General features: G+C 36.5%; 1 protein-coding gene across 1 annotated transcript; it reads left to right on the plus strand.

Moving 5' to 3' along the window:
- The first annotated feature begins 321 nt into the window (after positions 1-321).
- Positions 322-13,150, plus strand: pmm1 (phosphomannomutase 1). Its single transcript, XM_015387908.1, has 8 exons — positions 322-682; positions 1,204-1,321; positions 4,397-4,473; positions 4,686-4,777; positions 4,950-5,049; positions 6,349-6,424; positions 9,535-9,650; positions 12,181-13,150. The coding sequence occupies exons 1-8, from the start codon at positions 599-601 to the stop codon at positions 12,376-12,378; spliced, it is 861 nt and encodes a 286-aa protein (XP_015243394.1). The 5' UTR covers positions 322-598; the 3' UTR covers positions 12,379-13,150.
- Positions 13,151-14,318: the final 1,168 nt, after the last annotated feature.

Here is a 14,318-nt window from a genome sequence, read left to right on the forward strand (position 1 = left end):
CTTAGATTATTATTTTTGGTCTACTTAGTTTGTTACCAACACCTGGTGATAATTTCAGAAGTAGAAATATGTTTAGTATGTAAAAAGAGGGTTCAATTCTTATTCTACTCGGTGTGAACATGTATAAATATACGTAAGGGTGTAGATATGATATCATATAATGTTTGTACTGTCACATCGTTCCTCCTTGTTTACTGCTTCACTGTTTGAACTCATCCTTGCAGGTAAAAGGTCAACAGCTTGTAGCTCCGCCCCCTCTCTACGTCACTCTCCGCTCCCTTTGAATGGGCTCCTCTGTAGTACAGAGCAGCAGAGGAAACAGACGCGCACAAGTGAGGAGCTCAGTCACAGTGATCCAAACAGAACCGAACCAGAACAACTGGACCTAGAATCGGCTCCCAGACAGGAGAAAAAGCTATTTTAAACTTTGAAGTTTATTTATTTATTCATTTGGTTTTGTTTATATTTCTGCTGACTTATGAAACCCAGGATGTAGTTGTTGTTATTTCCTGATTTCATTTTTAACGTGCAGTAGAAGACTGAATTGTCACTTCTAACAAAAGTGTGAAGAAGAAAGAAAGAAAGCAGCTGGGGAGAAATGGAGAAATCAAACGGCTTTTCTTCAGATCGAAACATCCTGTGTCTGTTTGACGTGGACGGAACACTGACAGCACCCAGAGAAGTAAGCTCCCATCCAACCAGCAGCCAATTGTTGGTGTTTATTTATCATTAGAAGCTTTTCTTCTGCAGCCTCTCTGCCTGCATCCTCTGCCTCCCACTCTAGAGCACACTGTGTCCTCATGGCATCACAGTCTGCAGGGCGCCTTATGCTCTTTGCGCATGAGCCAGAAACAAGCGACTCAAACTGCTTGCACACTTCATGCATCTCTTATGGGTGTTTTTTTTTTTCATTTTTATTTTATGTCTTTTTAAAATTGCAAATATTGCTTCTGCAGAGATTATATGCATTTGAAATAGGTTGTCTAGGGTAATTCGTGTCAGCACAGTTCACAGCTAAACAAATACACCCTAAAAGTCTTTACAGTCATGTTATCACTGTGTAATTACACTTTAGAGGCTGGGATGCTGCTTATTTTTCAGCACTGTGCGCCCTGAGGCGTGTCTTCCTCTGCGAAAAGGAACATCTACTATCAGATAACAGGTGTTGGAATGCAAAATAACTCAGAGTTTATCATCCTGCAGAAAATCGACCCAAAGCTGGATGAGTTCTTCCAGACTTTAAGGAGGAAAGTGAAGATCGGCATCGTTGGAGGGTCAGACTACCCCAAGATAGCAGAGCAGCTGGGAGAGGGAGACGATGGTGAGAAAGACTTCCTGTTTTGCACGTATTTTTCAATGCTTCACAGAGTTTAGCCTACCTAAGACACGTGGTGCAACTTTGGGCAAAAATGAAGAAACTGAGAACCTTTAGGGATAGAAATAATGTGTAACAGAATTTGAAATATGGAAAACAACATATATGGATGATTCTTATGAAAGTATTTGTATCTCCCAGGCAAAAGTAAGAAAAACAAAAACAATCATTGTTTTTATTCATACTGCACAACAAATATGAGGGATACGTTACTATTTATATTATATAAAATATGGTTTTATATTGCTATACGTCCTTTATCCCTTGGTCAGTGTTTTGGAATCTCAGCTCCTCATAAGACTGAATTCCATTTGATTGAACAGTAACTTTATTGACAAAACAAAACAGAAATTCCTAATTTTAATGAAAAGTATCATAACTTTTAAAGATATAGTAGTATTTATCAATTTTTCATGAGAAAGAACACCTGTCCCTGGGGACCATGTCATTTCAACCACAAACTGTAACTTTTATTTATTTTTTAACCTTTGTCTACTTGCAATCACTTCATTTTTCACATGACAGGAGAGTTTATAACAGCATTGCTCCATGGAAGGAGGGGAAAAAAGGTCAAGTTTTTCATAACCCTGAAGTTTATTGGTCGTTATTTTTAAACACTTCATGTTTTCTTTTAAATATACAAATTATGACTGAAAAAAACATGTTATAATGTGTATTTTCAGTATATTTTATTTCTCTAAAATAGAGATTACAATTTGTCATGAGATTTTAAAATAAATGCTTAATACTTTATTTCAACAACAGTCATTTCCATCATTGTATAATATAATTTTCATGAAATTTTATTACATACACTGCCAGTTAATGTTTCCACACATATTTTGATTAAGTGAAACAAATCAAAATATTTTCTGAAAAATATCTTGACCAAATTTGACTGTAGTTGGAGAATCACCCACTGTAGTTTCATTCTTTTTTTTTTTTATTTGATTATTTCTTCAGTTATCCGAAGCAGTTTCAATTACCTTGAATTCAGATGGTGATACTAACCAATTAAGACTGATTAACTTTTCATCTCTTCATACAAGACAACATAAAAAGCTGATCAATGTGGAAAATTATGTAAGTCCCTAAAACACAAAGCAGATAAGGAGCCTAATCTATCTCAGTTTGTCTTTGTTATAGCGCCAGGCATGAAGGCTGTAAAGCAGCTAGGTTTTGGTGCTTCTGGTGTTGCTGTGCATCTTTTCAGCTCCCATCACTATCCTCTGCAGAACCGCATTGAGCAGCTTCCATTATGACATACAAGACCCCTTCAGCCCCATTTCTACAGAAAGAGTCTCATATTTTTCACTGTATATTTTAGAGTGACCTTTCAAGCAGCTTTTATCCTAAATCCAACCGTCCATCTGATCCCACATGCTTCAGTCGGAATTTCTTACCCGTCATGTGACTCCTAAAGCTGTTGCCAAAACACACTGAGCGTCACGCTGATACATCCACCACCTCTCAGAGAACACATAGCTGCTCTGAAAGGCCGATAGCTTGTCTATCAGTAAATATTAGCCCACAGCTGCAATGTAGATGCGTTGTGCCAAGTCATACCACCATGCGGTTTCACGTCCAAGTGTGTTAAAGGTCAGGCTTTTTCTGGTGTCTCAGCTGCGGCCGATGTTATCATTGTGAGTTGAACCAAAGAGAAACCTGGGTGATGTATTTAGATCCGCGTTGGAATTTCTTAAAGCTAACGCCGTCGATGCAAGAGTCCATCTTCCTCACATTATGGCACACCTGTAATTTTTTATTTCTGTGTGCACATGTTGTCAATTTAACTTTTAGAATGCAGCCAAACCAGTTTAACAGCCAGAACCATGTGATTGTAATGCAAACAATAACAGGGTTTGGGTTTTTTCTGCTAAAGTAGGTCAGGCTGTACCTGGGCATCCAGTTTCCTCGGTGGCAACATTGGTCCAAAGCCTTAAAAAGCTGTAGCAAACAAGGAAGGACAAAGAGAGAAAAATGAACCTACCTTCCTGCTAAAGACCGGTGTCTGTAATTTTATCTCAACTTTCTAATGAAAGACTCCTTCATACATCACTAGAATCAGCCCCGTAACCAGTATTGAGAATGCTGAGGTCATGTCCCTGGTATTTTCCTTTTTTTTTTTTTTTGTCAAACTATATGTTGAAAATTGTTCTGACTTTGATTGGTGTAAAGATCAGCATTTATTTTCATTTGTTTAAAAAAAAAAATAAAGTCAATATATTATTGAAAGTCATTTAAATCATTGAGTGGGCCATGCACATGCATGGTAATGATGGTGACAATAATAACTGTAGTAATAATAATTCAATACTAATAACAACAATAATAACAATAATGATAATAATAATACTAACATTCACTCATACCCACTCACTTACTCACTCAAATACTCTAATTTTGTGAGTTTTGGAATTGTTATAATAAACATGTTAATATTCACCGCCTTGATGGGCTTGTGATTAAACTCTCTTTATTCACATTTCCAAAATATATTTTAGAAAGTCACAATATTAGGATGTTTTAAGATTTATTGCAATATTTGACCTCGGTGTTTCAAAAATCCTGGTTACTGCACTGACAACAATAGTCCAGATATCAGTTTTATGCTATTGCAGTTTATCTAAGCTGCCCCTTCCTTGTGACTTCAAATGAAAAAAAATTCCATAAACATAAATGTATTTATTTTTTACCTCTCTGCTTGAAGCCTATATAAATACACGTCTTGCTTTATATTTAACCAGCACTTTTTACCCAGTCTTTGATTGTTTTTGTAAGTTGAACAGATTGAGTCAGGTTTTCAGTTGAACTAAACCGTTGATAGATGAGATTAAAGTGAGAAGAAAGATCAAATTAATTAAATCTACTCTCTGCCTGCCAGTTTTACATGCAGCATAATCTGCAACCAGTATAACAACAATGGAGGCCACTATTTCATTTCCCCATTCTTTTGATTCTCAGTAAAAAATGTTTGTTTGAATCAAGTTATGGAGATGTGGGTGTTTTTTTCTCTTTCAGTGATTCACAAGTTTGATTATGTGTTTGCTGAGAATGGAACAGTTCAATACAAAGATGGTCAACTCCTCTCAAAGCATGTAAGTTAATGCATACCTGCTGTGCTTGGTTAGTGTGACCTTAACAAATGCTAACCCTCTAAAAGCTGAAACTAAAGCAAACATTTTCTGATATTAATTAACTTTTATTGAAAACATATTTACTCTCTAGGCAGAAAGATGACGTTTATATCATTCTTTATAATCTCATTTATAAAATCAGATTGGTTCTTAAGTGCATTTTGCTCCGGCAGGCGATCCAGAACCATCTTGGAGAGGAGCTGCTGCAGGATCTGATTAACTTTTGCCTCCGATACATGGGGCTCATTAAACTGCCAAAGAAAAGGTGCGTCACCAGGATAATTCATACAAACATTTGCAATAACTTTAACCTGCTTTCTCTGTGTAATAATTGGTTTATAACAGATGACTGATCAAGATCAAAATAAAAGTTCTTCACATTATGAGAGAAAATGCAGGTTTCAGGATATCATTTAATCACATTTTTCATCCTGCAGGGGGACTTTTATCGAGTTCAGGAATGGAATGATTAACATTTCACCAATCGGTCGCAGCTGCACGCCGGAGGAGAGAATAGAGTTTTCTGAAATCGACAAGGTGGATCATTTTAATTTAAAATAGACCTATTTGTACTTTGACCTTTGTACCTGAGATCGTCATTACCACAAAGTTACAAAAAAAACTCTTCTTCCAGAGTGATTTAATCTGAAGGCAGATAAGGACGAACAAAGCCTGCTGCTGCATGTCGCTACTCGTCGTGGCTGAGCAAACATTTTTACTGAGGGGGGCGAAAAGGCCTCTCTGTCTCTGGTCTTTCCAAAACGTGATCACGTTAAACAGACAAAGAAAGCTCAAACATTGATCTGGAAAAAACAGTCTAACAGATAATGTTTGACATGGTAAAATTAAGGAAGTGAAGCTCTGCAGAGGAGGAGTTTAATGTTCAGCTACGTGATCACATTTATATACATGAATCTTCTTCTATTTACAGAGAGAGGAACACGTTATGACTAATCAGGTTAACTAGCAAAGGGCCAGTAGAATGATTGTCTATAAAGAGCCTCCTGGAGAGGCCGAGTCCCTCTGGTGGTGCTCTAATAAAAACAGAAACAAGGACTCAGGAACACTTGTGAAAATCATTGTCAGAGAACGTAGCTGATTAATGTCTCCACAAAAAGTTAAACCTTTACTAAGCAAAAAAAAAATAAACCGGTTACAAAACAGTTAAAATAGATTACATTCTCTATAAAATCCAATAAAAGTAAGCTTGAAATCATTCTAGTATTCTAAATTAAACTGAATCAAACGTATTTGACTCTCAAACACTTAAAAACTGCTGAATACTTTAGTGATTAAACATGATTATTCTTGTTTGGAGCCTCCAGATTTTCTCTTTCAGGTTGTAAAATACTCCATGAATCTTTGTCATCTATTGAAGCATATTTAGTTACTGTTACACAATTGTTTCATGTTAACTTGGTAGGACATGAAACTAATGTGTTAAAGTAACTAAATATGCTTAAGTAGATGAAAAAAAAAAACAATGAAGTATTTTTTTCAAACGCTCAAATGTCCCCGGCAGAAACAGCGGCTTATAAAATAATTAATAAATTGTGCGCTGCTTTGTGGAGAAATGCATCAGCACAGCATGATGCTGCCATCACCATGTTTTACATAAGAGATAGTGTATCCATTGGTTAATTTGAACTATCTTAGATGTTTAACAAAGTTTTATTATATTTTTTTAACCAGAGCACCATTTTACACATCTTTTATCTGTCCCCTACATAGATTATGATCATCTTTAAATAGGTCATTTTTTCAAGCAAGCTGTTGTTGTTGTTTGGCTCAGATTGCATAAATCCAGCTAACAGCTTTGCCTCTTGTTTCTCACAGAGAGAGAAGATCCGGGAGAAATTTGTTGCTGCCCTGAAAAAGGAGTTTGCTGGGAAGGGGCTGCGTTTCACTAAAGGTGAGAGAAGACAACGTAGAGAGGCCTGTTCACACTTTGCTTCACATCCGAGTCTGCTTCCATGCAATAATGGAGGACATAAGAAAAACAGAAGCAGTTAGAACATCTTGTTTGTTTAGGTGGACACTCTGAGGGAGAAAAACAAGCTCATTAGCATTTTACAGCACTGTGCCCATCCAGTTTTACAGCTTTTCTATCCGCTTGTTGATTCTTATCTCTTGATAAAACCAGAGACCCCACCACCAGCAACACCACCACCTTTGGTTCGTACTAGACCTTTGTGCTGGACCTGCAGGTTAACTATTAGACACACTGTTCTTTCGTGCCTCTTTGACGGCACGGCAGCAGGAGGTACTTGATGTTTGCTTACGTGCCGCACCGCTCTGCTGATGACGTGCGCAGGGCTTTTCACACTTCTCACAAACAAGTCAAGCCCAGTTCATTTCCTCGAAAGCCTCCCCATAAAATGTGTGGATTTCATGCTCACTTGGGCTTCACACAGGGGTGTAAATCAGCAGGTAGTGTTTCGGCCTTTTGCTGCAGCCTGAGTCTTTACAGTGTTGACTCTAACGCGGTGAAAGCGGGTTTGCTGGGAAGAGAGCGTTTATATGTTTACCTTCTCTTAAAGTTTATCTTTGGAAGGCACGGCTGCCCTCGTCAGCTGATAGGAGTGTTCTGTGTAATAGGTGTTATGTAATCTGACGCTGCATTGAGAGGACACGATGTAAGAACTAATCAGTGGGTTTAGGGATCTAATTCTCCTGTCCAAGCATCCGGTGTTAAATGATGCTGTTGTAGAAAAGTTTAGACTATAAGGTGCAACCATAGTTTGGAGTCTTTATGGGTAAAAACAAAGCAGGTTTAAGGGTTAAAGAAGTGCTGAGTTGTTTATCTTTTCGATCTGAAGGTGTTTGTGAAAGAGGCATGAGGAGGGTGTGTGAGGACTGAGCCTCCTGATTGGCCGGTTCTTTGAGGCAAGATGGAGAAAGTCATTTCAGCTGGAGAGAAAAATGCCTGCTAAAGCCTGTGGGTAGATTGCTGTTTCATTTCGTTCATATTTCACAGAACAAAGGTTCATCTGAGTTAAAGCTCAGGAGAGAGATTGTTTCAGGATCTGAGGAATCTTAAAACTATGCATGATTTATGATAATAAGTAGTCTTAGGTCAAAGAAAAAAAAAAAAAAAAAAAAACTACCCAGGCTTAAATTTGCTATTTTTTTCATACTTCACATTACAATTTTCTCTCTGGCAACATGTTCTCATGCTGTTGCCGGTTAAAAGTTCAGGTTTTATTTTCTTATTTCTGCTGAATAAAAGGGATATGCATTTACATTTATTTTGTTCATTAACTCAAGGATATTTGTTAGATTCGGTTTCTTCAAACCACACTGAATGAGAAACAATAAAAATAGTTAAATTTAATTTTTTTATATTTTTTAAAGTTAAAGTAGAAGCACCTACTTAAAACCAGAGGTGTCAAGTAATGAAGTACAAATACTTTATTACTTTACTTAAGTCCACTTTTTAGGCATCTATACTTTACTCCATTACTTATTTTTCTTCCTACTTCTGACATCTACTTCTACTAATGTTACTCGTTACTCTTCGCTTCGGTTTAATGTTTATAAATATTTATAGTTAATAGTTTTTCAAAATAGTCGAAAAATTGAGCTTCCAATTCATATAGTGGCATCTGGCTGTTTTTTTAAAAGGTTATTTTATACTTTTATCATACTTTTTAACTTTTACTTGAGTAAAGAGGTCAAGTTGATACTTCAACTTTTACCAGAGTGTTTTTAATCTGCAATATCTTTACTTCTAATTAAGTAACAAATGTGTGTACTTTTGACACCACTGCTTAAAACATAGGAACAGAATACTTTTTTTATTATAAATATACACTTGTTTAAGCATATACACACATGTAGTCACAGTGACATACACAGACACGTATATATATATATATATATATATATATATATCCATCCATCTATCCATTTTCTTTACACGCTTAATCCCAAGTGGGGCCACGAGGGGTGCTGGTGCCTATCTCCAGCAGTCAATGGGCGAGAGGCAGGGTGCACCCTGGACAGGTCACCAGTCCATCACAGGGCAACACAGAGACAAACAGGAAAAACAACCATTCAGGCAAACACTCACACCTAAGGACAATTTAGAGAAGCCAATTAACCTAACATTCATGTTTTTGGACTGTGGGAGGAAGCCGGAGTACCCAGAGAGAACCCACGCATGCTCAGAGAGAACATGCAAACTACATGCAGAAAGACCCTGGGCCAGGAATCGAACCCAGAGCCTTTTGTCCAGGCCTATTTCATGATTTTATTTTTTTTTTTATCATTTATTTAAAGCCTGGTTGAAAAGCAACATCTATTTGTTTTTTTTCCATACAATTCCTATTTATTAATACTTTTGTCAGATTGAAGTTATTTCTGAAATCATTGCAGGTTGTTCTTTCATTAAATGAGGATCACCAAAAATTTTATCCATTTATGTACATAAGCTGTTGTTTATACAAACTTATACTTCTATATCCTGATCTGAGTTTGCCAGATCAGTTTCCCCTTACTTTTCAGTTCTGAATATTTCTTGTGTGAAAAGCAACCATCTGCCGTTAGACATTTTATGGAAATTCATATCCACCTTGAAGAAACTTTAACTTGTCACAGACCTGTTGATTCAGAGTTATTTTTAACAATCTATGCAAAGCTTGGTTATATGAGTCTGTAACTATATTTACCTACAGCAAGTCACATAGAGTCACTTTGGTTTGATCAGAATGTCCTTATCTGTCCAACATCCTCAGTCAAATAGACTAAGCCGAGAGTGAAACCACAACAATGCAAAGACGCTGAATAATGAATTGATTCAGGAATTATTTATGATCCATTTAAATTACCTGGGAGGTTTTTGATCTTAAAAAAACCTACTTAAATAAATATGTAGCAATTTTAACACATAGGCCAAAATACATGTAGGAACAAGTTTTTAAAAATGAAACGAGGGTGCGAGCTGTCCTGGAGCCGATGACATCATGATGTAATAGAACTGGCTTCCTTTTAAAAGCTGTGATTATATTTGTCTCCTTTCAGGTGGACTTATCAGCTTTGATGTTTTCCCTGAGGGCTGGGACAAGCGGCTGTGCTTAAATCTGCTGGAGAACGAAGGCCTGGACGCCATCTACTTCTTTGGCAATGAGACCTCAGATGTAAGTTTGTTTTGCATCAGCAGATCGTGTCTCATGAGGTGTTTGTTTCATTCCTCAGAGGTTACAGTAAGGAGTAATCTGTTGTCGCTTATCTTTATGATCCAAAATAAAAACAGACTTATGTGATTCACCTGTGATCGAAACCTTCATTCCCTAGCTTGTTGTAATCAATAAAGAAGGATTAGTATCACCTCCTCTTTTACCACTTTAGTATTTTGACAGATGGCAAATTCAATCTTTCCAGAGGATAGCCTCAACCTTAAACATATCTCTGGTCAATTACCATTAAACAGATGTCAAATAAGAGTTAGCTATAAGATTACTATTTCTTCTTCAACTGGTGCTGGATATATTACTTTAGTGATGAAGGAATGGAGAAAAGAAACTCACAAAAAAGGATGGAATGCACATCCATCCATCCATTTTCTCCCGCTTATTCCATCAGGGTCGCAGTGGGGCCGGTGCCTATCTCTGGCAGTCTATAGCGGGGTACACCCTGGAAAGGTCGCCAGTCTGTCGCAGGGCAACACAGAGACACACAATGTTTCTATGTACACTCAATTACCCTAATAGTCATGTTTTTGGACTGTGGGAGAAAACTGGAGTACCCAGAGAGAACCCACACATGCTAAGAGAGAACATGCAAACTCCATGCAGAAAGAAAGGCCAGTAACCGAACCCAGAATCTTCTAACTGCAAGGCCAAGTGCTACCCACAGGTCCACCGTGCAGTCGATGGAATGCATGTTTTAATGTATAACTAATTCATTTTTAATGTATGATTAATTAATTACCATTAATGGTAATGTCTAAAAGTAACCCTATGAATTAATTGAATAACTTGAGTAGTGATTGGATGACACAATGGGGGTTCTAGACCAAATCTACCAAGGGGGCCAAGATGGGCCCAGTGAACAAATGAATGAACCAAAAACAAATAAGACAGGGTAAACTTTTATTGTTTGATATATTAAGCTAACTGAATTTTTAAATCATGAATAAAATTAAACTGTAAATGTAAGTATTGCTTCAAGTTACCTATTGGTTAAATTTCCTGTTACAGCGGATATCTTATTTTTTTAATCATTATGTCGTTGGTACAGGGCCCACAACCAGTTCCATAATTCCCCTGTTGGCCCCGGTCTAAAACTAATATAATATAAAACAGAGTAATAATAGAGACTATCGGGTTTCCAACAAACCTGATTGTCTAAAGAGCTCCTAACATGAAAGAAATGAGAGTAGGTGGAGACTAAGTCTGAAAAAGACACAATTTGAAGACAAGGGATCAATGAAGTGCAACAGTAACCAAATGAACACATTCAGGCATTTAGAAACTGCCAACAAGTAAAATATAAAACTGAAGTTAACATTTGTGTGAACTTCAGTTTTGTTACTTGTGGTAACATTTGCTCTTACAAATACATTATTTGCAGTTTAATCGTGCAGTCATTATCAATAGCAGATAGATTGAATATAAAACCACTGCTTAGAGTGAGAAAACTGTCCTCCACTATTTGAATTATGTTACATGCATCCATGTCTCTGGCTTTTGTCTCTACCTCTGAGTGCCTGGTCTGTGACAGCCCTAGGAGTTGAGTAAACTATAGAGGCAGCTGTAGGGCTGAAGCCACATTCATTTCATACCACTGAAAGAATGTAGCGGTATTTGGGCGATTGTGTCTCCTGAGGGGTTTCAAGCCTTAACTTGGATGGCTGCACTGAAAAATCCTGAGTTGCAAAATCTGCTGTTAATATTTGAGTAAATGATAAAAAAGACTGAAGTATTTGTTACATTTTAACCACTGGGCTTTTGCATAGAAAAGCTGAAGGAAAATGATACAAGACGTTCTAGATGTTTTACTGATAAAAACCTAGTACATATTGTGTTGCCCCATGCAAAACTAAGGTGACAGCTTATTTTTACACTGCAAAAAAATTTAAATCTAGATAAGCCATTTTTTGTTAAAATAATTGCGTTTTTTCTTGAATTGAGGAGGAAAGTGAGAGAATTTGCCAATGGAACAAGACAATTTATATTTAAAATAAGAAAAAAACAATTGCATTGTCTTATTTCAAGCGCACATTATCTAATTATCTTATTTTAAGAGTAAAAAAAGCTCATTCCATTGGCAAATCATCTTATTTTCCTACTCAAATTAATAGTAAATACACTTGATTTAAGACATTTTTACTTATTTCTATATTGTTTTTGCAGTGTATTCTTTTTTGTTGCTTTATCTAGATGAGTCACACACAATCAAGATGATATAAAATGAAGTTTATGGTTTAAATGTGACCGGATGAAAAGTGCAAGAAAAATGAATACGTGTTCAAAACAGAAAACTTCTGTTTGTCTTTAAAGTGGTATTATGAGAGGATGGACATTCTGACTCAGAGAATAAAAGCATCATCTGTTCTTGAATGTCCGATGTTAGGGTTGATTTTTATCACGAGAAGGAAAAGGAACCACATGAGGCCATGGCTATCAGCTCTGCTCAGACGTTTATGATCTGTGCTTCTGTTTCCAGGGAGGAAACGACTATGAAATCTTCAACGACCCAAGGACGATTGGTTTCACGGTGTACTCTCCCGAACACACAGCCCGGCTCTGCCGAGAACTGTTCTTTGAAGCCTCCCCACGTCTCATCACGATACCTTCAACCAAAAACGCGTCTGAACTGGAGGGAAACATGAAGATTGACCGCAGGCTTTTAATGAACTGTTGAACTGTATCACTACTGATCTCCCCCTGTTTCATGTCTGAATGAACTGCTGAAGGATTGATTTTATTTAATGAGATGGACAGCCGACTTGGAAGTGTATATTATTGCGCTGTTAACCACTTTACCAGAAGCGATGTTTGACTACTGTGATAAGAAGCGTGTAAACCTTGAAATTAACCCCAAATCAACAGGAATGTTTTTTTCCAGCTTGCTTTGGGCATGAAGCGACATTTTGCACTAAAGTGGAGTTCCTTGTTTTCCTGGAAATTCTGTCAGTGCAATAAGGAACAAGGATGGAAGACAGATTTTATCATGTGATGAGCTTGTGGAAAAAGGGACATCTCCACTTTGAAAGTTTGAAATACTCCAAAGGGACATTTACATTCCATTTACATTTAATTTTCAAACCGCATCTTTTTTTTTTAGGTTAACTTTTGAACCATCTGTTGTCTGAAATTTACATTAACCTCTTAAAAGCCCTGAAAATGATTGGAACCTCTTTTTTTGTGTGTTTGCTGAGGGTCTTTGAATTAATCTAAGGGAACATTTAGGAGATTTAAAGGGAAGGTTTGGTTTTTTTAAGAGTTCTGTTGGGTGGTTTGAAGGGTTTATATCTTACCTGATCTTGAAATGCAATATTTATCTTCTATAATGAAGCACCATGACCCAGATTTTTGAGAATAAGAGGTTATTCTATTACACAGGCTAACACGGTCAGGGTGGAAGTTTAACTTAGATAACCATTTAATGCTGAAGTTTGTCTGTGTTTAATGGAGCTTTAGCTGGAATTTACATTTTTTTTTTTTATTTTAAGAGTAATATATAACAGGTAAGATTTTTCTGCTTTAAGCCTGTAACAGAACCCCAGCTTCAAAAGATCTGAACTTTTACCTTTTTAACTAGCATACCGTCCAAAAGGTCATAGGCCACTCCTTACGTCAATGTCTTGCATTTTTTTAATTTTTTGGACTGAACTTTGTAGAACTCTTTTGTCTTGTTCATTAATTAAGACATTTGTTGGTTAAGAATTCCCAAAGAAGCCCAGCATGATGCAGATAATATAATTTTTGTACAATATATGGCATTTTGAATACAATTAAACAACTGAAATAGATTGGAAGACAAAATCAAATCTGGCTTAAGACCATATTAACAAATTAAACTTTTTTTTTTTTTTTTTGAAATTTTGCACAGTTTTAGATGTTTAAATAATATGTCTATGTTTAATAATAATGTCTGAGTGAAGGAATCCATCTCGATAAGTGAACTGAGTTCTAGTGTCAATATATCGACTTTTAAGAAAAAAAAAATGTATCAATTATCACCTCCATGTTAGTATTTGATTGATAAAGTATCAAATTTTGCACAAAGTAAATGTCAGTTATACAAAGTTTCCAAATTCTAAGAAACCAAATTTCTGAGCTTGAGAGCATTTTATGAAGTGCAGCTGTGTTTTTCCACTGTTTTAAGTGATTTTAGCTGAATTAAGCATAAGATTATTCTTGTTTTTTGTGAGGGAACATATAATCTGACCATACACACTCCTTCAGGCTGAGGGGCTACAGTCAACTTAAATGGAAAACTGACAGTTCTTGTAACGCATCTATGGAGGTCACTGTAAGATACTTCTTCTTGGTTTGTAATTCCAGTTGTGGAAAAAAAAAATGGCAGACCTAATGTATTAAATCCTCTTTTTATTTCATCCTTGCGTCTGTTGGTGTTTATTTTAACCCTGTTGGGCTTTTAGGCTTTCTCTCTTCTGTTTACTTTAAGTGACCCAACCAACCTTGTCATTCTGCATCCAACCACTAGGTGTCCTCGTTTTCCCCAAGTTTACATTTATAAAAGGTTTGATTTTAGCTTCAGGTTTTCCTGTTGCTCTACTGCTCCTGTTTTGAGTTGTATCATATTTGCAGTGACTGAATCAAGTAAACAGTCTTGTT

Source organism: Cyprinodon variegatus, unplaced genomic scaffold (assembly GCF_000732505.1).
Source record: "Cyprinodon variegatus isolate N-32 unplaced genomic scaffold, C_variegatus-1.0 Scaffold407, whole genome shotgun sequence".
NCBI classification, from domain to species: domain Eukaryota; kingdom Metazoa; phylum Chordata; class Actinopteri; order Cyprinodontiformes; family Cyprinodontidae; genus Cyprinodon; species Cyprinodon variegatus.

Coding starts and splice junctions, on each gene's coding strand:
- pmm1 (XM_015387908.1), top strand. CDS start 599: ATGGAGAAATCAAACGGCTTTTCTTCAGATCGAAACATCCTGTGTCTG. Junction 683..1,203: donor CACTGACAGCACCCAGAGAA/GTAAGCTCCCAT, acceptor ATCATCCTGCAG/AAAATCGACCCAAAGCTGGA. Junction 1,322..4,396: donor GCTGGGAGAGGGAGACGATG/GTGAGAAAGACT, acceptor TTTCTCTTTCAG/TGATTCACAAGTTTGATTAT.